Source organism: Anomalospiza imberbis, chromosome Z (assembly GCF_031753505.1).
Source record: "Anomalospiza imberbis isolate Cuckoo-Finch-1a 21T00152 chromosome Z, ASM3175350v1, whole genome shotgun sequence".
In the NCBI taxonomy this organism is placed as follows: Eukaryota; Metazoa; Chordata; class Aves; order Passeriformes; family Viduidae; genus Anomalospiza; species Anomalospiza imberbis.
Window position 1 is genome coordinate 68,298,512 of NC_089721.1, and position 25,118 is coordinate 68,323,629.

Genomic DNA, 25,118 nt, shown 5'->3' on the forward strand with positions numbered 1-25,118 from the left:
CTATTAGGGCCCTTCCAGCTATGTGGTCACTTTTCCCCACATGACTAAATAGTTACCTGTATAATGAATTTGGTATCCAGAGTAAAGAGCCTGCATGTTGCACTTCTTAGGGGCTCACTGTCTCTCTACAGGTAGGTATCAAATATAATGAATCTAAAAATCCTACTGTACTGTAAGGCTATTTCATGTGCACAAAAAGCAGAAGTATTTTGATAAACAGAGAAACCATATTGGTCCTCCTGTAGATTTGTTGTTCATTTTCACTTCATTTTCATCTGTTACATACTGCATATTTACTGCATATCACTTGTTTGTCCTCTTTAATACAAAGGCAGTGTATTTTCTTAGTATTGTTCTGAATACTTGAAGACAGCTTGAGACTACATAATGTTGTTTTTCCTTTATTTTTTCCCACTCTTTCTGAAAGATAGGACAGCACTATGCCACTTATCCTGTCCTGGGAAACGGAATTAGGTAGCACCTGTAAAAGTACAAACTGAGGCCTTCCTAGTCATGTGGTCAGCGTGACTGTCCATGTTGTAGTACAGGTGATAAAAGAGAGCTTGAACAACAGCTTTCAACATCTGCTGTGATTGCATTTAAGATTTCATATTAAGAAATACAAACTTACTTGAAAATGCAGTAACCAAGATGTTTTTAATTACACTGCTTTCTTCTCAAGTAAAAACATAGGATGAGCTGAAACAAAATGAAGTTCAGGGTTGCTGTTGTTTATGAGCATACTCACCTTTATCTGAAAAGGCTTTTGTCTCCTGTCAAGGTTCTTGTTACAGACAGATATATTTGAAGTTTATATGGTTTCTTTCTTCCACTGTGAGCCATATTCTGGCCTTGAAGAGCCAGTCATTCTAATTTCTTTCCCAAAAATAAAAGGAATCTGCTGTTAGCTGTTTCAATTCCAGTCAGAATTCACCATCAGATTGAGCGTACCTAGTGTTTGTCTCTCTGTGTGTTGCTAGCAAGGACACTGATAGTTGAATAATGCTTGATTTGGCTTTCCTCAGGGTTGAGACTGATTGATGTCTCAGGATTTAAGTATTTTTGTTTTATACTTTTTGGGGGGACCTTGAGGAAGTCTGGCCTTTTCTAACTTTGCCAACTTTTCTTCTTTTTCTTTCAGATTCGGTGGAAGTATATGATAGTAGATGAGGGCCATCGAATGAAGAACCATCACTGCAAGCTGACTCAGGTCCTGAATACTCACTATGTGGCCCCTCGGCGAATCCTGCTGACTGGGACTCCTTTGCAGAACAAATTGCCTGAACTTTGGGCTCTTCTCAATTTCCTTCTTCCAACCATTTTCAAGAGTTGCAGCACCTTTGAACAGTGGTTCAATGCTCCATTTGCCATGACTGGAGAAAGGGTACTGTGGCAGTGTATTTTTGAAAGATCAGAAATAAACCCCTCTGATGAAAACAGAAAAGTGCTTACTCAGAAGGATTAGTGTTTGAACTTGTGCTAGTACTTAGGTATTTAACATAACTAAAAGACCCCTTTTTTATAATACCAAAATTTTAATGTTTAAAGTGTATTTTTTGGCTCAGAGTCAGTTTAGTTGTAAGATGCAAATAATTATTGCACATTCTCAGCTTTCCATGTGAGAGAAGACATTACCTAATATATTTGATTTGCCTTGTAGTGACTTTTATAAACTTCTTTAGGTGGACTTAAATGAGGAAGAAACTATTCTGATCATCCGTCGTCTCCATAAAGTGCTTCGGCCCTTCTTGCTGAGAAGACTGAAGAAGGAGGTTGAGTCTCAACTGCCAGAAAAGGTTTGCAATGAGAGGAGTCTTGGAAGGGGTTTTATGTTCTTTCTAAGCATTAAGTAATATCCCTTTATGAGATTTACTTTGCAGAAGAGACCTACCTTAGTGTTTGTTTGTTTATACCCCTTCAGAGAAAGCTGAGGAAGCCTGAGTACCTGAAGTGTCTGCATTCTCAGGATCCCTCACCAACTCTAAATGTGTTTGTTGCAACCAGTGTAAGATATGCAACTTCTATGCATTAGAGTCTGGTTTCAATTTATGAGTCAGCCATACACTGAGGATAAAATTCTGTGTGTACCATCCTCCTTGCACTGAAGGAAGTTGAAGGTGGTTCACTGAAATTTCTGAAGAACTACTGCACTTCATAGAGCAGGCACAATTTGGTCCTGTATTATCATTCCAGGAGTTGTGTGAATTGTCTTGTTGAAATTGCACAATTATTTTTAACTAGTAGCATTTTAATTCAGAACATAAAATTATTTTCTGATTGCAAAGGTAATTGTTTTTATTTCTGGGCAACTCATCTTGTCCCATTGTGTCCTTCTCTGCAATTCTACATCCTTCTTCCCAGAATAACAACCGCAACTAAAAAAAAAAAAAAAAAAAAAAAAAAAAAAAAAAAAAAAAAAAAAAAAAAAAAAGCATATTTGAAGGTGTGTTAAGGAAAAGTTGGTTTTAAGGTAAACTGGATTAAAACCAAACAAAACTGAAATATTTGTAAGGTGTGTTATGAGCTGACAGATGCTTAGAGACAATACAAAGAAAGACATTTAAAAAATATTTTTCATCTTTGTAATCATGTAAACACTACTACTGTTGCAAATTTCTGTTCCTTCAAATGTCAAATTCTCAATGTCCACAGAAAAATTTATTTGAGAATAAAAAATGCTTGGTTTTGAAAATAATACTGAAATTAAGACACTGCATTTGATAAATCCAATAATAGGAATGGGAGAGGGAAAATTTTCAAGTTGCATACACACTCATACTCAGAAGACCGTGTTTCTTTTTGTTGTCATTATCTTGACGAAAGGAGTTTATCCAGCCATGAGGATTGAACCTGGGGACAAAAGCCTGCTAATCAGGTTCATTTGCTCTTGCAAATTTTGGTAAACATTAAAGAAAGTCACTTCTCTTTAAGGAGTTTATACTCCTGTCTTTCTGAGAAGAAAATAATCTGATAGTTTTCTTCCTGTTTCTTTATTAAACATTAGGTCTCTTACGCATTGACTTTTTTTCACAGCTTGAAAGATTTCTAGCCACTAGCGTGGTTTTGTTATGTAACAGTTTTTATTTGACATAACTTACTAAAAACATAGTGACTATAATCTCGACATTGGGCAACAGAAAAAATTACATTGAATTGGTGTGTGAAGTCTTTCTGTTACTGTTTTTAAATTATGCAGTTAAGAACTAAATATAGTTTTGTTCAAAACGGAACAAGTCAGGCTGAATGTAGCAATCATACAATACTGTATTAATTCCTAGTGTTTTGGTGGATGTTGAGAAAATGGTGGCAGTCTAGATAAACATTATGCCAGTTAGACTCTATGAGAGATTCTTAATTATTAGATATAGAGTGATGATATTTTTATGATGCCTTGCTTGATATTTTTATAATACTTAACAGACACAATAAAATCAGTTGGTTATTAAAGAAAAAATAGGTTCTTAGTTGCATGTTAATTTTAAAATTAATTAAATTTTTTTTTTAGATTTTAAAAATTACAGAGTGAGGAGTAAAGTATGTTTGGTAATCCTGCAGTTGCATCCTTAGGATCCAGCTGCCTCACTGCAACTGTGACTCAAAAATACTCATTTCTGTGCTTGCAGTTGGATTGCTGTTCACTGAAATTTTATGTGGTGATATGGTACAGATAAATGATTAGTATATTTTTTTTGTTTTGTTTTGTTGTAGAATGACAAGAACCTATAGTTAGATCCTACTAACATTATTATGTCCATGTGTTCATAGTTTTGGGGGTTTTTTTTAATACCAGGTGGAATATGTGATCAAATGTGATATGTCAGCTCTCCAGAAGATCCTGTACCGTCACATGCAAGCCAAGGGAATCCTGCTTACGGATGGTTCTGAAAAAGACAAGAAGGTACAAAAGAAAGACTAAAATATGAAGGAAATAATGTATTACAAGTGAACATGTTAACAACACGACTTCTGTTTTATAAAATTAATACATAGACTCTTACTGCAGATATCTCCCATGGAAAATTTCAGGCATGCCTTTCATTTATAAGACTGCAGCTATTCACAGGGAGAAGTGTAGTTGCACTCAGTTGTATTCAGTGTAGTTGCACTGCCTTTCTGCAATCGAGCAATATTTGAGAAAAAACTGCATTTCCCTTGCCTGAGCTTAATTCAGTAATATATCTGAATAATTGTGATTGTGGGAGTGATGGCTACAGAAGGTCATTTATCTTGTCTTTCAGAGTTATTAGCTAAGTCTTGTTTCAGTTATCTAGGACTGTATGCTTGCATTCATCCTTAAAAGGTCTGTTGGTGACAAAATTCTTAAAGAGATCAGTAAGATTCAAAGTCATATAGTGAGATTTAGACTTTGTATTAGTAAATGTTGATTATGCTGTCGTGGGGTTTGATCCAATCACTACTAAGTAAAGAAATTGCCATTCATCATCTTTCCGCATGATAACAAATTTGAAATACTGTAGTAAATGTGAAATAGTTTGAACAGACCCTGCAGAATATCTAGAATATAAGAGTTTTTGTTTGCACCCTTTAGTGTGTATATTGCTGATGCAGTGCACATACCATCTTTCCATTATCTTTTTTCAGGTTGCATTGGTACAGGTGATTTTTCTATTCAGTATCTTAGTCTACCTTCCTAGTTTTCTTTACTGGTGCTTAATTAAACTCCAGAAAAGGAACTCTTTTTCACTGGATATTGAAACACATCTTCATAGTTTGAACACTTTTTAGACATTAAATCATGTTCCTCAGTTGTATTTTTAATGCACTTTTTCAGTTTGATGTCTTTATGTTTGTCCTAAAAATTTCATTTTGTATCACAGTCTGCTATTTCCTTGTTTGGTCTCTTTCTTTCATCTGCTCAGACGCTTCTGTGTATTTTGTCCTACCTGTTTCTCTACCTAGCTTTGTGATTAACCACTTAAAATTGCCTTTGCTGTCTTCTGAGCACTTCCCTTGCCTTCCTCTCTCCCCAGGGGGCTAAAATTTTTCCTTTCTTGCAATCCTCTCTTAATTGACTTTTTTCTTTAAATGTTAAATCAAACTGTTATCACTGCTACCTGATGTCAGCAAAGGGAGGTGGTTGTTAAGATTGCTTGGTTTCAATGATCAGGCAACCACTGTTAGGAAAGAAATCATGTCCTTCTGGAGCTCTGGCCTGGATCCAGCTGAGATTAGAGACAATTCACTCAGATGGAAAGCTCCAGAATTTTTTTTTTTTAATAACAAATATGAACTGCATTTTTGGAGTAAATTTGAGACAATCTTAGAAAGAACAAAACCAAGTTTTAAATATATGGAGTGCCCCCTTCAAATGGATTATCTCTGCTCTAGATGAAACTTACAGTTTCAGTGTACTTCCCATAAAAGACTAGAATGTTGCTAGTATATATTATAATTAAGTACTGTATTTTCCCCTAGTTTACAACTCAAAATTGGTAAATTGTTTTGGCTGAGATTTTTAAAATACATCTGAATTAGTCATACAGTAAGCTTGGAATATTGATGCCACTCTGATCACATTTTTATAAAATGGCAACAAAACAAAATGGCATTTGAAAGCAACAAGTTTTTGGCAATGTTAGTGTGATACATTGTTCTCAAACTTACACTGACCAGCTGGAGTTAGTTTTTAACCATACAGTCTGGTCTGGCACACCTGAGTGTCTGATGAGTGTCCTGGTTCTACAGGATTAACTGTAGTATATGTTTTGAGAATATATTTCCTTAAATAATAAGATGACTCATGAATTTGTTGAGCTTTAACATTTTTGTACCTCTGGCCTGATGTTTTGCTCGGACAGGAGTGAGAAACCCATATATTGAGTTAACAGATTGGAGAAGTTACTATGGAATTGAAAATAATCCAGCTAGAATTACTTCTGTTAGAGGGTTAAGACATTATGGAGTTTGTATGGTTTCATAGTAAAGAGTATAAATAATCAGGACAGTAGATGCTTTCCTTCCCGCCAAGAATACTGCAGGTAGAAATGTAGTGCACTTTGTCGATTACTTCCAGGTTTTCCGTTTTCATTACAGAGCATCCTTATGACAGATGAATTTATAGAGCAAGACAATAGTTTTTTTGATTTTTGTTGTTTCGGTTTGTCCTGGTTTGTTTTTTTTTCTTACTGTAGAGTTTTGTTGTTTTTTGATTTCTTTTTTTTTTTTAATTAGTGATCCCATGGGTTTAGGATTAAAGTATGTTAAGAAAGTATATTCATAAGCTAAGAAATTATTAATTTGGTTTGCATTGTTTGTACCCATAGGGCAAAGGTGGAGCAAAAACTCTTATGAACACAATCATGCAATTGAGAAAGATATGCAATCACCCATACATGTTTCAACACATTGAGGTAAGACTGATTGGACTGATTTTGAGAGTTGTTTTTATTCAATAAATTGGATGGGATAATAGAAAACTGCTGCTAAAGCTTATGTGTGTGGGAGGGGACATCTCTGTCTACGTAACTTATACTGGAAAGGACAGATTTGAAAAAAACATGTATTATAGTCAACAAGTACCATATTTTTATTGATTATCCAAAGCCTGTTTTTAAAGTAGTTAAATTTGGACCAGTGTCTTCAAGATGTGAAGAGTTTTTTGTTAATTTAAGACAACCCAGAGAAATTTGATATTTATATATACCAAATTCATTATATATAGACACTGATTCAAAATGTCATGTGTATGATCTCTGTAGTTAGCAGACTGCTAATCTTCTGCAGTGTCAACTACAATTGTTCTATTCCATCCATTTTGTTTTTTCAGCAAAAATGTACTATCTATATACCATCTCTCAGGAGGACCTAAGCATATCAGTATAATATATGTGAAAAGATAGAAAGTGTCATAGATATCTAGAATATTGACAAATTTATGAAAATATAATTGCCTCATATGATGTAGTAGTATTATTATTGTTGTTGTAGTAGTTTTCTCTCTTAATGACCTTGTATGCTGAGTAATTAAATTGAGTAATTTGCAGATGGTTCTTCTACTGATTAGTATAAATTAATTAGTATTCTACTGTATTTATAATCTGGTAAAATGTATGCTGCAGAAGTCACTTCTGCAAATCATGAATTTCAAATAATAGTACAGGAAAACATTAAGGAGAGCACTGTTGCCACAAGGTGGTTTCAAAGAGTATGAACATCATTGAACTCAAACCACAATACTCATATATTTAATTTGATTTTTATAAGAGTGCATAGTTTTTGATTGCTGTGTAGTTTGTATTATGTTTATTGCTTTTATCTTTTCAGGAGTCCTTTGCTGAACATCTGGGCTACTCAAATGGTGTCATTAATGGGTAACTGTTTTTCCTGCTGTCCATTGTGTTGTATTGAAATTAATGATCACATTGTTTTTCTGGAAGCTACATGTTGGGAAACTCAAGCATTTTATACAGAGGCAGGAGAAGTACAGGGCACGTATGTAAAGCAAAACCTAATAGTACTAGAAGTGTTACAAGATCTTTTCATGACTGTCCATCTCTTTCAGGATGGCAGACAGAAAAGACTCGGGTCTTCCTTTCCCCTTATTTTGAAAAAATATACCATCTGAAATTCATTGCGATGACTCTTTAGCGATATCTGTTAGGATTTTCTTGTCTTTATTGTTACTTTTGCTTTCTACTTTCCCTTTTTTACTATCTATTTTCCAAATTAAAGTACCATTTCTTCCATTATCTGAAATGAAGAAGATTTGTTTTATTTTTCTTGACACTCTTTGCAGCTGTCAAGTTAATGGATGCTTTCTAAACAAAAACTGTGTATCATCTACCTAACTTTCTTTTGTTTAGATACAAATTTTTTTTTTCTTTATCTAGTATACCAGACTCTTTATGTCCTTAGCTAGTATACCAGAATACTTGTCTCCTAAACAATTTAGTCTTTGGCTGATAACAGATGTATGCATATCAGAACGCTATGTATATTCTGGATTTTGTGCCATTGCTGATGATTGTATTTTGAGAGTGCAGACTCAACGATAGAGAAGAGTGGCATGAAGTTTATTTCTATAAAGTGTATCACTGTGGTGCTGATTTAGACTTTCTGTTTATTTATATTCATTTTCTGGGCTGTGGGTTGAATTTCAGTGCTAGGAGTCGATTTTGGAGTTCTTGCATGGAAGACAAAAGAGTAGCTAATCAAAGCAGCTAAACACTAATAGGGACAACTAAGGTTGTATGGCTAAAGAATAAATGTCAGACCCCTGCCACTATCTCCTTATATTAGTTTAGTTTGCAATATTTCTCTTCCAAGTGCGTGATAGTTGAGTGGAAAGGGGGTCTTTTCCAGCAAATGCCTGATGAATACAATTTAAAACTGCAGTTGCAATTGAAAGTTGTTTTTAGTGCCAGTTGAAAACAAAATAGCAGGTGAATGTCTTAGCTCATAGAATGCTTATCAAGCTAAGAAATGACATTTGTTTTAATAAATAATGAAAAAGGATTGAGTGATTGAAAGTCAGCACAATTTTAAAATTCAGGAAAACGGGACTTTGCATGTGTTTATTTTAATCTACATGTGCAATTTTACAGAAAGAAAAGTGCTATTAGTCTTGTTTAGATTAAGTAAATTAGTCTTTTTGTTATACTCTGACATGATAATGACAACAGACTTTTAAATGCAGGGTTATTCTGGTATTTACTGTGCTGCTTCTCTCCAACAGAGCTGAACTTTATCGGGCCTCAGGGAAGTTTGAGCTACTTGATCGTATTCTACCAAAGTTGCGAGCTACTAACCATCGTGTGCTTCTTTTCTGTCAAATGACATCACTTATGACCATTATGGAAGACTACTTTGCATTTCGAAATTTCCTTTACCTGCGTCTTGATGGTAAGCTAAATGGAAAAAAAAGGATAAATACTAAGATAAGAGGAGTCCTTCATTAGTTTGGACATGGGAGCCCTGGGTTCTCCTCCTAGTGTTTTCATAACAGTGGTGTGTTGTGACTATACAAGAGTGAAAACAGGTTCAAAATACTATTTTATAATCCTGCAAGTGTATTTACCCTGAAATTATGCCAGTAGACCCTTCAGTGGTAGTTTACTAGAATTTCCCATATTCTTCCAGGCAAGGAAGGTACTGAGAAAGACATATTTTTGCTTCTCTCAGTAGAAGTAATTTTCTCTGTCTCTTTCAGTGTTTTCTTTTATCTATTTAATCTGCACATCATTTGGTCAATTGATTCTTTTGATAAACACTCAGGTCTATTCCAGGAATGCAGCTTATGTGTAAATTTGCTGCTTGGAGGCTCATCTCTTTTTTTACATAGGGTTTAATATTCAAGGTTCCAAATCAGTCATCGCTATTTAAGTTGCGTGAAAATATTGTCACGATAAGAGATGATAATGCCATTGTTAGGCCTGTATTCCAGTGGAATAAATTCATTTTTGTCTGTTTAAAATTCAACTGTTATACTTCACAGAATAGCTGAATTTCAGCATGATGCCTGAATTTCACAGGAAGATCAAAAGCCTCAGTTTCTTCATGTTTAGATATGTTTTATTGCTTCAAACAAAAAGATGGTTTAGAAACATTTTAGATACTAATGTCTTTATTCTGTTCAGTATCTCTGTTGAGTGTTCAATATCTTCATGCATGATCTGGTTGAGGGGATTGATTGTACCCTCAGTGGATTAACATACTGACCTTGGGTCACAACAACCCCAAGCAGTGCCTCAGGCTGCCCACAGGAAAAGGCCCTGGGGGTGCTGGTGACTGAACATGAGCCAGTGTGTGCCCAGGTGGTCAAGAAGGCCAGTGACATCCTGGCCTGTACCAGCAATAGTATGGCCAGCAGAACAAGGGCAGGGATTGTCCCCCTGTATTCAGTGAGTACCCACTGGAGGGGCCATACTGTCAGTTCTGGGTTCAGTTCTGGGTTCCTCACTCCAAGAAGGACATTGAGGTGCTGAAGCATCTCCAGTGAAGGGCAGCAGTGCTGATGAAGGGTCTGGAAGAAGCAGCTGATGGAGCTGGGTTTTTTTAGCCTGGAGAAGAGGAGGGTTGGGGATGACCTCATCACACTCTACAACTCCCTGAAAGGAAGGTGTAGCCAGGTGGAAGTCATTGTCTGCTCCCAGGCAGCCAGTGACAGGACAAGAGGACACAGTCCCAAGGTGCACCAGGGGAGGTTCAGGTTGGACATTAGGAGGCATTTCTTCACAGAAAGGGTGATTGGGCATTGGAATGGCTTGCCCAGGAACATGGGGAAGTCACCATGCCTGAAGGTGACTTGAGGAAAGATTGGATGTAGCACTTAGTGCTGTGATTGAGTACACAAGGTAGTGTTTGATCAAAGGTTGGACTCAAACATCTCAGAGGTGTTTTCCAATCTATTTGATCCGGTAATTGATTCCCACAATTCTATGAAATTAAAATTTTAAATAGCATATTCCACCTCAGTTTTAAACCTGTTTGAAAGAAGTTTCCATTTTGGTCTTCTTCCATGTTGATGTTCTCTGTCTCATACTGAGCTTCTTAAATAGTGATCATTTTTACTTAATGTTTTATGTCACGCATTATAGTATTACATAGGACCAGCAGCATTTATCAGAATACTTTTTAGTAGAGAAGCAATGATTTAAGGCAAATACAGAGAAGAGCATAAGTGAGACTTGAAGTTTCTTCTGAATATTTTTAACAGTGTTTTAAATTGACTATTAGCTTCATGTTTTAATCAGAAGAAAAAGTAGTACCAAGAAATATTCTCATCCTTTACTGGTATTAATGAACATGAAGTTGAACCAATATTATCCTTGAATGTAAAATGGGATTATGAAGTGGACACACAGATGAGCTATCTCACTGTGCCGTAGAATGCCAAAACTGTCTGAAGAACATATTGCCATGCTATCAAAGCCCTCTTCATACCTCTGGCCTTCTTGTGTTGTAGTACTTCTATTCAAGACAGATAAAATACATTACATATCAAATGTTTCAGATTACTTTACGTCATGTATTCTTAAATGAATTCCTTTTCATGCTAGAATGTTTGTGGCAAGACACAGTGTGGTAAACACACCTCATTGTCTTTTTCAGGTAGTTCAGTAGTTCATTAAATTGGATAAACCCTTTTTCTTCCTTTCCTGTTTCATAATGACAGATAGTCTTTCATACTGGGATGCAATCTATCCAGGTTTTGTCCAGCTGTCTTCTTACATGGAGTGTTTCCTACCCAATTAATGTGCTTATTGGGTTCACTATGTCATCCGTGGGCGAGCAGTTTGGCTGTTTGATTGTGGTGGCTACAGATAGGTGGAGTTAATTTTCCTCCTAGCAGCCAGTGTAATGCTATGCTTTGCATTTGTAACACCACCAGTGACATCACCCCAGTGTCAGGCTATTGCTGAGCAGCACTTGCAGTGTCAAGACTTTCTCTCCAAACACCCCTCACTCCCAAGGCCTGTAAGGCTGCATTGAACTGGGACCCAGATAAGACAGCTGACCGAGGTTGACCAAAGGGTTGTGAACAGCAATAAAACCTTATGGAAAAGAGGAGGATGCAGGGACATCACTTGTTATGGCATTTGTCTTCCCAATTAGTTATTACAGGTGTTGAGGTCCTGCTTCCCAGGAAGCAGCTGGACATCTGTTAGCTGCTGGGAAGTACAAAAAAATTCCTCTTCTTGTCCATGCACACACACTTTTCACTTGTATTAAGCTGCCTTTTTCTTGGCACAGGAGCTTTTCTGTTTTATTTCCTCCCCATGTACTGCTGAGTGTGGGGAGGCAGGGGGGTGTATCTGGAAGCCAGCTGGGGAACAGCCCACCATTGTAAAAAAAAAAAAAAAAGGTTGTAGTGTCATCTTCTATACATATATCACCCTCAAGATGGGACATTTTTGGAATTTGCAGTCTTTTGATATTAACTATGACTCCAAAGGCAAATAGTGACATTTTGATAAATCTCTATATAAGTAGTTTTTAAAAATATTTAATGCTGCTCTAGCCAGAAGGCATTAATCAAAACTAGAGCTCTCTTCTGTTTGTATATAGTAGTTTCAGTTGAAATTTATGTGAGTTATAAAAACGTGTAACAATGTTAGCCAGCATTTTAAGATCTACTTTAGAAATGTCAAAACAAATGCATTTAAAGAGATCTTAAGAAGTCCATCTCATAGGTGTGATAGGCAGTTGACATAAACGTTCATGGCCAGTGTTACGGAAAATGTGTCAGAAATGTCAAAAAGCAGTACACTAAAATAACCCTTTTACATGTAGTTTTAGCAACAGACATTGTATTTACATTATTTCAGTTCGCAACTTTATTATATTATATTTTTAATTTCTTTTTTTCAGGCACAACAAAATCAGAGGATCGAGCTGCTCTCTTGAAGAAGTTCAATGAACCTGGATCACAGTACTTTATCTTCTTGCTGAGTACAAGGGCTGGAGGGCTAGGCTTAAATCTCCAGGCTGCTGACACTGTTATAATCTTTGATAGTGACTGGAATCCTCATCAGGTTATATTTATTTTGTTATCTTCATAAAATGTGCAAAGAATCCATGATACTTTTTTGAGTTGCTTCTTTAAATAAATGATGTAGCCTAGGAAGAAAGTAAAAAATCCAAGTAAGAGATAAAATTATGCTTTGAGGGGAATTAGTGAGGCAGACTGCCACAATCAGGAAATGTTTTGGTTTGAATTGGTGAACTAATTCTGTGCCTACATATATGTTTTATCTGAGTCTTGGGGTATCCTCAGTGCTAGCAGTGTTATAAACCTGCTTCATTTGTGTAACACTACTCATTCTTTAATCCTTAACATATAACCAGCTTACTAGTCTTTGGGAGGTAGTTTATAATACTTTAGTAAAGGCTGTGCTGAATGCTACCTGTCTCATGAAATTAGGTGACCATGTGAGTGTAGTAGTCTTGGCCTGAGGTACTGAGCTTACTCTGTGGTGGTTAGTAGTAAATACAGATACCAGAAAAAGAGGATATCACACCACTTTGGCTTGTTTTAAAGCGCCAGAAGGGGTTACTGAATGATGCCTTTGATACCTTTCTTTTTCTTATTTGTAAGAAACTAAGTTCAGTATCCCTGGAAGTACATACTTGTGTGTGTGTTTTCCAGCTATTGTGCCAATGTATGCAAATCACATAATACCCAGTGACCACATGTAAAATGTAAGGGAAGTGAGACTAAAACGAGTTTTACTATCTGTGTTCACTCTGTTAAATTACTCTCTGTGTTCTTTGCCTAACAGGACTTGCAGGCCCAGGATAGAGCTCACCGAATTGGTCAGCAAAATGAAGTTAGAGTCCTGCGACTGTGCACTGTGAACAGTGTGGAAGAGAAGATACTTGCTGCGGCAAAGTATAAGCTGAATGTAGATCAAAAAGTTATTCAGGCAGGAATGTTTGATCAGAAATCTTCAAGCCATGAAAGGAGAGCATTCCTCCAAGCTATATTGGAGCACGAAGAAGAAAATGAGGTAAGGTAATTAGAAATAATTACTCAGGAAGTATTGACGCTTCTTTTATTCATCATTTACAAAGATTGACATAACTCTTGAAATTAAAACTTTTATTATAATTTCTTATCATCCATTCAGAGAAATAACTTAATTTTTATCTTTTTTAATGGTCACAGTAATAGGCTGTAACCTAATGGTTATGATGTAGTGGTTATGATTAAATCTTAGTGTAGAATTAGGCATTGCAACTTAAAACCCATTCTGCTCTTTATATTTTTGGCAAATAATTGCAGTCAAACAAAGATTTTTTCCAGAACACATTACAAACCATTTCCTAAGTCCAATATATATGTTCAGCTGGGCAATTTGATTTTCAGACATGTTGAGGAGCTAGTGCTACCTAGGTTCAGTTTTGAAGGACCCTGTTTATTGTGCTTCCTTTGGAATCTATTTAAGAGTTAAGATCTGCTTTGATATGCCTTGGGCTTAGGACAAGCCCGAAAGTAACTGTTTCTTTCTGGTGCTGTGTCCAGCCTGGACTTCTCATCACCACTTTCTCTTTGAGAAATTATTAGCTGTTTAAAAAGAGCTGTCAAGTCTTTTCTTTTAATAGTGGGAATTGAGGTTCTTTTAATAGTGAGAAGTGAGGGACAGACAATGAGTGTCCCTCTCTTTTCATTGTGTTCTTTTATGGAATTCTGAGTATGGAATGATGAACCTATTCTTTCGCCTGTCATTGCAGACTCTTCTCTTAATTTGAACAAAATTCAGTATTTTCACAAAATCCATATTTGGGAGAAATTAAATAAATGTGTCGACTATACTGATGACACACACAGAGAAGTTTTTGATGAGCAATGACTTTTTCCAACCTTGGAAAATACCCTGATCTGGTTAAAGGCAGAGCTTTTGTGACCGATCTTGCCTCTGAGTGGAGCTTGTGTGTCTGAATAAGGTACACGCTAATAGGAGATTTTACAGCCTGTGTTTCACTGGCATCCTTCATTATATGGAGTAAAGTTTCAAAGAACAAAGAGTTTACTTCTTCAGTCATTAGTCCTTTTGTGTAAACTCTGCATTGTGCATTTAGGAAAGCATGATTAAGATGAAATTTTGTATTGTTTTAGTATTTTTCATAGAAATTAAAGAAGAATGACAAAACATTTTTATCAGTAATTGTCTTTTATTTGTGGTGTTAATGCAGAAATTTGGTGATATACATATGTACCATTTTTGATTAAGTAAACCTGTAGCTCTAAAGCAGACCACACTTCCTATATGAATAGATAGATGAACTTGAAACCAGCTGCCATTTTCAGTAATCCTGTGAATTTTCTTTAAAATTTGGAGTACATTTGTTTCTGAAGCATTTATCTGACACTGTTTCAGGAGTGACATGCCTTACTTATTTTGTAGATGACTTCAGAACAATTTGTTTCCTGTGTGTTGTTCAAATATACTTAGTCTGCCATCCCGAAGCATGCAGATTTAAAAACGGTTTATTTGCCATAGCCCAGCATCAGTTTTTAAAGCATTGATGTTGCAGTCTGACTCCTAGCTGAAGCTTTCAAGTAATACTTCTTTATGAACAGAGACTTTACAAAAGTCTGCCCACTCAACCTCTTGAGGACTAGGAGGAATTGAATTTGCACCATCCTGCAGTGGTTAGCCATTGCTCCTTCATTGCAGCAGCATTGAGTGTCGAGTGGGAGATTGATGGGAAAAAAGTAAACCTCTCAATTAAAAGTTAAATTATCAACAGTATTGACACAGCTTTGACTTACAAATGTGGACTGGCATGTCTAACAAAGATATTGTTTACTGATAATCTAGTTAAATATTCCCATGCTAAGGAAGCTTTAAACTTTTCACACTTGTATGTAGAGTACTATGTTCTGTTCATCCTTTTTTAGTAGTTTCATTTTTAAATTTGGCATCAGAGCTCCCCTTATTTTTCTTTCTTCTTTCTTTTTTTTTTTTTTGATCCTTTTTTTCTTTTAGCAGTACTAGATAAAGCAGAGAGGTAATTTCTGTGTATTTAGAGAGATTCATTAGAATAATAGCAATGTATGACAACTGCTTAAAAGTTACTTGTTCATAGTGTAATTTTTGAGTTTATTTATAATAAACAGTTGAGTTTATTTATATTTTTTTCTTCTGCAAAACTTACCCATTTGGCAACAGGATTATTCAGCCTAACTGCTGATAATGCAGACACTGTTGTTACAGTTTCTAATGTAAGATCACTTATTTTTTTCCAGTCAGAAGTTACTCTGAGATAATAAGGAAGTATGTGGCCCTTTCATGATGGTCACATTTATAAAAGAATCTTTTTTTCTCTGTTTGAGTAACCATGTGACTTCCTTTTCATGAAGAGTGAAGGAGCAGTGACTAGAAGTGAGAAAAATTAGCTCTCTTAATCACTTTCCCAGTTGCCTGGTTCATGTTAAAATCTAAATTATATGTTCACTAAGGTACAAAGGTGTTCCTTGAGAATTGCATTAATGATAACGGGTTTCGGTTTTTTCCTGAGGTGTAGAAATGCAGACACTGGAGGGAAGATGTCTATAAATGACTTATTATTTCTGAACAATAAGCTACAGGATATTAGCTTTTTGCATGTTACCTGCAGCGTTCTATACTCCCATTAAACCGGGCTCAAAACATGAGCTTTTAGGAAGAATTATAGGTCTGTAGTGTAATATAGGTTGAGAAAGCCCTGTGCAGAGTGACATGTTGTCTGTGGTTTCAGAATAATTCAAGGAGGAAGACTGAATATTTTGGGCTTTGTTTTAAAGTGGATATCATAATGGTTTCAGCTGTAACATTTTCAATTGAATGCTATAGTTCTAAATTGTTTTTCTAGTGTCTGTTTCTGTTTTTATGAAATAATCCATTTGTCTGCAGTAAAGTGTTCACATCTCAATTTATAAGCAGAAAATGGTCAAGAGAAAGTGATTCAGCAAGGGGTATTTTCCAGGATAAAAACATATTTCATTCTTTTCATTTAATCAGGAATTTTTCAGTCTCCTTGCTTTGATGGGAAAAACCTCAAAATTTAGAATGGTATTTCTGAAGGAATATTGTAGACTAGCAGAACGGAAAAAAAAAATCCATTTTAACCAAAGCACTAACTGTGCTTCTGACCCAGGAAAACCACAAGTCAAAATTTCCTGGTTTTGTATTTGGTCATTTCCTCATTCTCAAATTTTGAAGGTAGTAATAAGTCTTATTTGTCATTCTTACCATGTTATTTTGTTACTTCTGAGTAGGTGAACACTTTAAAAGGTTTCATTTCTGTTTAAGTGCTTCCCACATGTTGTCAGAGAAAGACGGTCAGTGGAGCTGTGAACTGATGGAGGCTGTTAGTTCAAGGTGCATGTGAGTACTTCCTAATAATTTTTTTCCATCTTTCTAACCAGGAAGAAGATGAAGTTCCTGATGATGAGACACTGAATCAGATGATTGCTCGACGTGAGGAGGAATTTGATCTCTTTATGGTGAGGATGGTGCAGTGATAAAAAAATTATCTTCTCTAGTGTTGTCACTAAAGGCCTTAACCTTTTTGTCACTCAAGTTTGTCAAAACCTTAATAGAGAAGTAGGTTTTATTTACTTGCATTGCTTATCTGAGGAAAAAAGTGTTGTCTGCTTAAATACAGACTCCCTCAAATGACGTAAAGACCTCAGAGATGCTTGCTGTCAGTGAAACAGTGACAATCTAAAGGAAGAGTTTGACACAATGTGAGAAATTTATAGTGCAAAAATGTCAGTTACAGTTCGGCTTACTAATTGTACAGCATACTATTACTATTCAACATTTTGTCTTACTTTTGGACTTTGATATTGGCAAGGACAACTACAGGAACTTAACAAGGTAGTAAATTAGTAGACTAACAGTGCTGTTTTCTTGGTGAGTTAACTGGGGTATTTTTGATGGTTTTGTCAAGAATCCAGTTAGCTGCATCTCTGCTGCTACAACTGTTGGAACAGTTACCAAAATAGAGCTAGTGGTTCCAACATGAGCCACTTCTTTTTATTAGTACTACCCTTTTTGTTTACACTACTGCAGCACTGATGAAATGATTACTGAAATGCCTTTGTAGGCATGGATCTTGCTTTTTAGTGTTTGTACAGTCTGAGGATTGCTAGTGGACCTCTGGACTTCACTGACACCAGTACAGGGCAATACTTAAGTACTGAAGATAAAGCACCGTGCCCTCTAATTCTACAGAATCTGCTTTCTTCTGCAAGATGGAACAAGACAGACCCTCCGATGTGTATAAATGGAAGTGTATCTGGTGGTATCCACAGAAACAACTGCTGACAGAACCAATGCAAAACCTGTGTACACAGTACAGGTTTTATTCCCTCATTGTCTTCTGCTTAAGAATTCATCTGTAAAAATTTGCTGTTACACAAGCATGCAGGGGCCCTTTTTGTGTAAGTTACAGTTGTTAACATAAACTGTCGGAAAAGGCCACATTCCCCTGTATGATTCTTTTGTCCTTGCTGATTTGCCAGTTTAGTGTTTTTGTGCTAAGCTTCATTAAGTGTTAATCAGAACTGAAATCACTAAAGCCAGGTTGCACAGAAAAGGAGTGCATACAGACACCTGTCTTTTTAAACTTTTCGATCAGTGATTTGAGTGTAAGGAGATTTACATGACACAAACCAAGAGGTGGCCATTTGATCCAAAACTCAAAAGAAATAATTTCATCTGAATTATTGACTGAACATACCCTGAGTTTTATGAAGGTGGATTTGCCGCTAGAAAAGAGCTTCTAATTTCTCCTTCAGACCGAGAAGGAAAGAACTAATCCATGGTTGAAAGTAGCTGATGAATTTGTATCTGTTTTGTAGGTTATTTAATGTAAAAAAAAAAGTTGAGGAGCCTAGAGTAAAGACAGTTTTCACAGAATAACAGAATATGTTGAGCTGGAAGGGACCCACAAGAGCTGATTCCGACTGCTGGCCCTGCACAGGACCTGCCAAAAATCAAACAATATGCCTGAGAGCATTGTCCAAACAATTCCTGAATTCTGTCAGGTTTGGTGCTGTGACAGCTTCTCTGGGGAGCCTGTTCCAGTGCTCCGCAACTCTGTGGGTAAAGAACCTTATCCTGACATCCTGCCTAAACCACAAGGCGCTTGACTGCAATGAGGTCTCCCCTCACTCTTCTCCAGACTGAAAAAAACAGGTGACCTCAGCTGCTCCTCATAAGGGTTCCCCTCAAGGCCCTTCACCATCCTCATGGCCCTCCTTTGGACACTCTCCAATAGTTTTATATCTCACTCACACTGTGGCACCCAGAACTGCCCCAGCACTCGAGGTGAGGCCACCCCAGTGCAGAACAGAGCAGGACAATCCCCTCCCTTGCCCGGCTGGCCATGCTGTTCCTGACATCCCCAGGATATGGTTGGCCTTCCTGGCTGCCAGGGCACTGCTGATCATGTTCAACTTGCTGTAAGCCAGGACTCTAGGGACCCTTTCTGTGGTGCTGCTTTCCAGCATCTCATTCCCCAGTCTGTCTGTACATCCCAGGGCTGCCCCGTCCCAGAAGCAGAATCTGGCTCTCAGTTTTTCTGAACTTCATATGGCTGGTAATTTTCCAGTCCTCTCATTTGTTGAGGTCTCTCTGCAGTCCCTCCCTACTTTTGAGGGAGTCACTAGCTCCTCCCAGTTTTTTTATTGTCTGTGTACTTGCTTAGTATCCCTTCAAGTCCTGCATCCAAGTCATTTGTGAAGCTATGTGGGCTGAATGTATGTTTTTCATATTAATTTACATGGAAGTTTTTAAGGGAAAGTAAGGAGTTGGTAGTAAAAATGTTAAGAGGCAAAACTACATGCTTTGAAAGCCAGGGTTTGAAAATAGTAAGACAGTTAGATTGTAGTTAAATATTAATAGTTAAGAAATAATTTCAATTGTTAATATAAAAAATGGTTTTAATTTTTTGTAAACTATTTCTTTGTAAAAGAAAAATCTGAAAAGCAAGTTTGGCAGTCAGACCTATTTGTCTTTCTATCAATATTTCAAGTCTTGCATAGTCAGATAAAGAGCAAAAGGTAATCTGTATTTTCCTTACTGTAGGGATACCCATGCAACTTCATTCCCTTTTAAAGTTGTGCACATGTAATCAGAATTCAGGAGTCTGCAATACCCAACAAAAAATGTGTTTGAGTGTCTTAGTGTCTTAGGTGTGTAAAAGTATGTATTTTACTTACTTGAAGTGAGCAACAAGAAAGATCAGTTCCATGAGCATCTCTTCTATAGTCACTTTGCAGGTTAGAAGTGTTGTTTGACACAGGACCTGAAATGGAGCTGTGGCGCTAAATACACTGTTCAGAGAGAAGGTGTGTACAAGTGGACTTTGTTCCTGTAGCTTTTAGAGGCTTCACATCATAAAAATTTTGGAAAATACTCAGAGAAAAATTAGTGTGTTTATGTGATCTGTATAACTCATGTCATTTCATAAGAATGCTTCAATAAGTTAATTCTCTGGAAAAGAAATTGTTCTCTTTAGTATTCAAACTGCTTAAATAAAGAAAACATTTAAAGAGCATGATTTTTAATGTAAAAATACCTTTCAAGTGGAAGTCCACATGGGTACCAAAACTCCAGTTGTGCTAATACAGTTAATCTCCTTGAAGTGAAAATGGTAGTCTGCTAGAATTGGGTGTATAAATTACTGATTTTACACTGTGTGGCTTGAGTGTTTTTTCCAAGGACACTCTTAGTTATAATTTCAAAGCTTTTGCACTGAGTGGCTTTGATGTTTTTTCCGAGGACTCTTCTAGTTATAATTTGGAAAGTTTAAGATAACCATCCACAGTTCACAGGACAGCAGTGCTCTCTGGTTTTTCTAAAAATTTTAGGTCTTGAGTGTGCCAACATTCAAGTTCTTTGCTTAAGTTTAAGTAGTGGTAGCATATTATTTTTAGCATTTAGGCCTTATTGAGGACAGTGAACATATAATTATTAGTTATATAAAACTAATTTAGGTGTCTTTTGGAAACACAGGTTTTAGAAAGATATGGGAAGATAGAACTGGATGTTTCCCTGGTGTAAATATGGTTTGAGTAGTATCTTCAGAAAAAAAATGTCAGTTTGTATCTCTGATATCTCAGATTAACTGAGATTGTCTTTAATTTTCCTTCCCAAGCACTATTATGTCAGAAACCAGCTATTATAAAATACTATCTTAGTGTTCAGTTTTTGTGTTAGACAAAGAAACATAGTCATTGGGGGAAAAATACAATGTTTCAGCTTTGACTTCATGTTCTTACTAGAACATGATTAAAAATTATGTCTCTTGACTTCACTCAAGTTCTTGGCTAAATAATAGAAATTGAGAAATCTATTTCCTTTATCCCATTTGAGCTGTCTTTTGGTGTAGCTGTCTGGTTGTCATGTTAGAATAAACCAAGCTACATGTTTGGCTTGAATGAGACTTTTTGAAATTAATTTAAATTGAATGGGATGTTCTTTAAGAGGTGTAATATAGAAGTCTGCTATAAAAAACTGTAGGCTTCACAGCCCGTTCACTGTTGTCTGAAATAATGGGGACAGAGAAAACGCCCATGTATTTATAGTTGCTTCTTAAACATAGTTGTACCTGCAGACTGAAGACCACTTCTTGTTTTCTGCTTTTCACTGAGTTTAGAAATCAGATAGTGCACAAGGCAAGGTGATGAAATCAGATAGTGCACAAGGCAAGTTGTAAGATGCACTTCCTGAGATAGTATTTTAGAAATGCTCATGTTTGAGAAGTGCCAAGATGAGAGAAGATTCAGCATATTCAGTGGTGCCATCACTAAGCCTCAGTTTTTAAATTTAGTTGGGTTTGAGCTGTCCCTCTGTAGAGAGAATACCTCTGAATTAATGCATTTTGGATAAGGTTGTAAAAGGATGATATGTCTAGTTGGCATCGTGTTAAGTTCAGCATCAGGTACACAAGGGAGACATTTGCACATAATTGAGAACAGTTTTTTATGAAGTTTTACTGGCCAAAGCAGTAGCCACATATGATGCTACAGCCAATTCTGATGCCAGTCTATTTACATAATTTTTTTCAAATACAAAAGTGAAATGTGGCCATCTAGTTGTTTTCTCTGCTTAGCAGCTGATTACTGAGTGTTAAGTACTGTATGACTCTTCAAAAGGGCAATTTGAAATGCCTATTCATATTACCTGATTTGAGTGCTTAAGACAATGCAGGTACAATTCATGGGACCATAGGAAGCCAGGACAGTATGTAGTTGATAGAGATGGATGCTTCCCCAGGAGGATTATAAAACACCTCACTGATGAATCTACAGTAGATTATAGGAATGTATCCTCTGTCTCCGTGTCTGAGCTATTGTTCACCACACTCGAATGATTATTTAAATTTCAGCTGAAAGTCTTAACATCCCCTTCTAGTGTTCATAGCAGTTCACCTAAGCTTATCTGATAATTTGTGTTTTGCTTTTTGTCTGGTACAGCAGTAAGATCAGAAAAAAAATCAGGGGTTCAAGCGTGTTGGCTTTCTGGCTTTGTGTAAACAAGCTTTTCTCTGAATTTATTAATTCTCCTTTGATTCTTTATTTCGTATACCAAATTTTAAATTTTCTTCTGATATTCACGGTAACAAAACAAGTGTATTTTTAGTTACTCTTTAGTTACATACTAGTAAAATCTTATGGGGACAGCAGTGTTCTTGTGATCTGCTTTGTGTCGGTTGTGTGTTTTCTTAGTTCCTTCAGTGAAAGCTAGTTATGAAGTAGTGAATATGACTGGAAATGAACATTTGAGTGTAGCTTCTTTTTACAGCAGCATTTTAGAAGTATTTATGAATATTATGAAAGGGAGATACCTGGGAAGGACTTTGTTTAAAGTTTCAAGAGTTATTAGAGAGGTGGGCATTGACATAGTTCACTTAATGATTGCCTTTAAAACTTTTTTTATCCTTTGCCAATTGGCATTGCAGCGCATGGACATGGATCGTCGCAGAGAGGATGCCAGAAACCCTAAACGTAAACCTCGCTTGATGGAGGAGGATGAATTACCATCCTGGATTATTAAGGATGATGCTGAAGTTGAAAGGCTTACGTGTGAAGAAGAAGAAGAGAAAATATTTGGAAGAGGATCCCGTCAGCGCAGGGATGTGGACTACAGTGATGCTCTCACAGAGAAACAGTGGCTGCGGGTAGGTTGTTGGTTGGTTGGTTGGTTTTTACAACCAAGGTAAATGAACCAAGGTAAATGAACCAAGGTAAATGAAATTTACTCATTTTTGGTGGGTTTTTCTCCTCATTTTGGAGACTGCACCAGGGAGAGCACAGTTTTAGGCCTAAAATATCCTCATTATCCAGCTTCTGCTGCTATGTTGAAGATATGAGTAAGTTTGGAACTGCACTGCAGAAACTTAAATCAGTCTTATTAAGTGCTGAGTCAGGACTGTGATAGCATTCTATTGGAACTTTTCTTATTTGCATGGATCTTACATCCTCAGGTACTTTTGTAAGTGTTGTCTTTCAGATGCATGAAGAATTCTTCAATATTCATGAAAACCATTAGTAAGTGTATATGAGAATTTTCTGTGCTGTACAAGCTTATTGTATTTTTAAATGCCTGTACTTAATCCTTTTAAGAATTCAGAAATTTTCGCTTAAATTTTTGTTCTCTCAGGCTATTTAATTTCCAAGTATTTATTAGCTCCACTGAGATCAGAACATTTGATAAATTATTTAAGAGTTAAGACCTGAAAGCAAAGATTCTACACTGAAATAACACCAAATCTGGGATTTTCTCTCTTGCTGTTCTTTGAAATCTACTTTCCATGAATAATAATGCATGTGTCTTTTCAGTGTGGTAGCAAGAGCATGGTAAAAAGGTGAGGAATGATTGTTGAAAAGGCTTTTCAAAAATTTGATAATAGTATGATTTCCAAAACTTATAAATGAAATGCTGTAAGTGCAAAACCAATTTATGTGGTTTGACAGAGTAAGTTATGTTTAAAAAGCTTGTCTGTTTGATTACAGACAATAACAACAAGAATATATAGTGTAGGTTTTGTGTATAATTTGCTAAAGATAGGTAAAAATCTTACCTACTTATTTTAAAATTGGATGTTTGGGAGACTGCATGGTGCAGTACTATACTAAGAGCTAATCCAGACCTGTTGCTCAGGGGAGAAAAGGCTTGAATTATTCACCAGCTGTAAATTTAAGCAAGTCTTTAAAACTGTGGAGGTTTGATACCTGACATTTTCAAGCAGTCAGTGAAGAAGAAAGGTCTAGAAACATAAGCTCCTTTTTGGATTCTTGAAGATTTACTTTCTCCTACAGTGGAAACATATGCACTGTAATGTACATCTACTCCGGGTCATTTTAAGCTACTTCTTTTAGTGATGGAACACTGGCTATGGCAGCACAGAAGTTAGCTTTGGCTTTTGTGATTTGTGACTTGAGTTGGCTGAAATACTTGTTTTGAGTGCTTTATTGTCAAAAATAACAGGCTTAAAAGAAATCCTCTGATCCCTGTCATACTGCAGGCAGAATCATCCAGTCCTATGTCATTTATAATAGGAGTTCAGGATCTGACTTCTTCTAGGCATTTCTGAGTAATGAACTCAGAAGTCTGCAGTGGATTGTTTTTAACTGTTTGGCTCTTTATTGTATTTTATTTTAATTTTCCTGTTGGATTTTAAGCTAATCACATAATCCTAATAACTCTGCTCATGCAGAGTAGCCTGATACCATTCTTTTTTTTAATATTTCTTTGTGTCATAGGAGAGTTGTCTCCCAGTTGAGTAAATATGAAAAGTTAACAACCATGCTTATGCAGTCTTTTCCCATAGTTCCTGTTTTCTGAATCTCTTGATTGTTTTCACTGACTTCCCATAGTTGTTCTACATGTGACTGACATCATTCTACAAGTTTGTCAAAAGCTAGACATCAGAATTCCATCAGATGCAGCATCATTTGTATAAGGAGGACTTCTTTTGCATAACTTCTGTGGTACTTATGCCTCACACTTCAGTAGTTTATTTTCTAACATGGAAGGTATTGTCTCATGTTAAATTTTTGATGCAGTGTAAGACCTTAATCCTTTTCTGTGGCTCTTCTTCCTTGCCAGCTTTTCAAAACTATGTTTCATATAGTTGATCTTTCTTCCTATTCTTCCTATATCCTATAATTCCTATGAGGATTTAGCATATGCCCTTGTTGAATAATTTTCAAGTTTTCTTCACCAAAATTACTCCCAATTTTAAGCCTGTCCTTGGGTGAACTTCTGGTCAACTTGGTGTTCTCTTGAGATTTAGTAGGCGTACCTTCTATTTTGTCTTTCTAAAGACAATAAAAACACTGAAGTGATGGACCATTTGATAAAAAACTATAAAGGGCTACTCTGAAAACAATTTCCTAGCAGGTCCCCATATGCTTAGTAGTAATTGTTTTCTTTGTTTGCTTTTGAGACTGTATTGTGAGGCCAAGTTAGAAAGCTTGCTAGGCAAGATGGTACATATACTACGTATATTACACCTTTTTTGCCATGCCTTGTTATTCTGTTGAGAGAAATTATTCTTGCTTCTCTCTGTTGAGTAATTAAGAATGTTGTCAGATTCATTAAGTTGCCTTAAGACAGACTGCTTCATAGTGCATTGTAATTACTACTATAATTCTA

The 25,118-nt window shown here is 36.2% G+C and overlaps 1 protein-coding gene across 6 annotated transcripts in view; it reads left to right on the forward strand.

The window, feature by feature from the left end:
* SMARCA2 (SWI/SNF related, matrix associated, actin dependent regulator of chromatin, subfamily a, member 2) overlaps window positions 1-25,118 on the forward strand; it is a 119,301-nt gene that overhangs the window by 57,261 nt on the left and 36,922 nt on the right. For all 6 annotated transcript variants that reach the window (XM_068176833.1, XM_068176830.1, XM_068176835.1 and 3 more), the window contains 10 exons: window positions 1,142-1,384; window positions 1,683-1,796; window positions 3,791-3,898; window positions 6,285-6,371; window positions 7,285-7,331; window positions 8,696-8,862; window positions 12,331-12,494; window positions 13,242-13,469; window positions 16,874-16,951; window positions 22,420-22,638. In XM_068176833.1, the coding sequence (XP_068032934.1) occupies window positions 1,142-1,384; window positions 1,683-1,796; window positions 3,791-3,898; window positions 6,285-6,371; window positions 7,285-7,331; window positions 8,696-8,862; window positions 12,331-12,494; window positions 13,242-13,469; window positions 16,874-16,951; window positions 22,420-22,638 (1,455 nt within the window). The remainder of the gene's footprint in view (window positions 1-1,141; window positions 1,385-1,682; window positions 1,797-3,790; window positions 3,899-6,284; window positions 6,372-7,284; window positions 7,332-8,695; window positions 8,863-12,330; window positions 12,495-13,241; window positions 13,470-16,873; window positions 16,952-22,419; window positions 22,639-25,118) is intronic.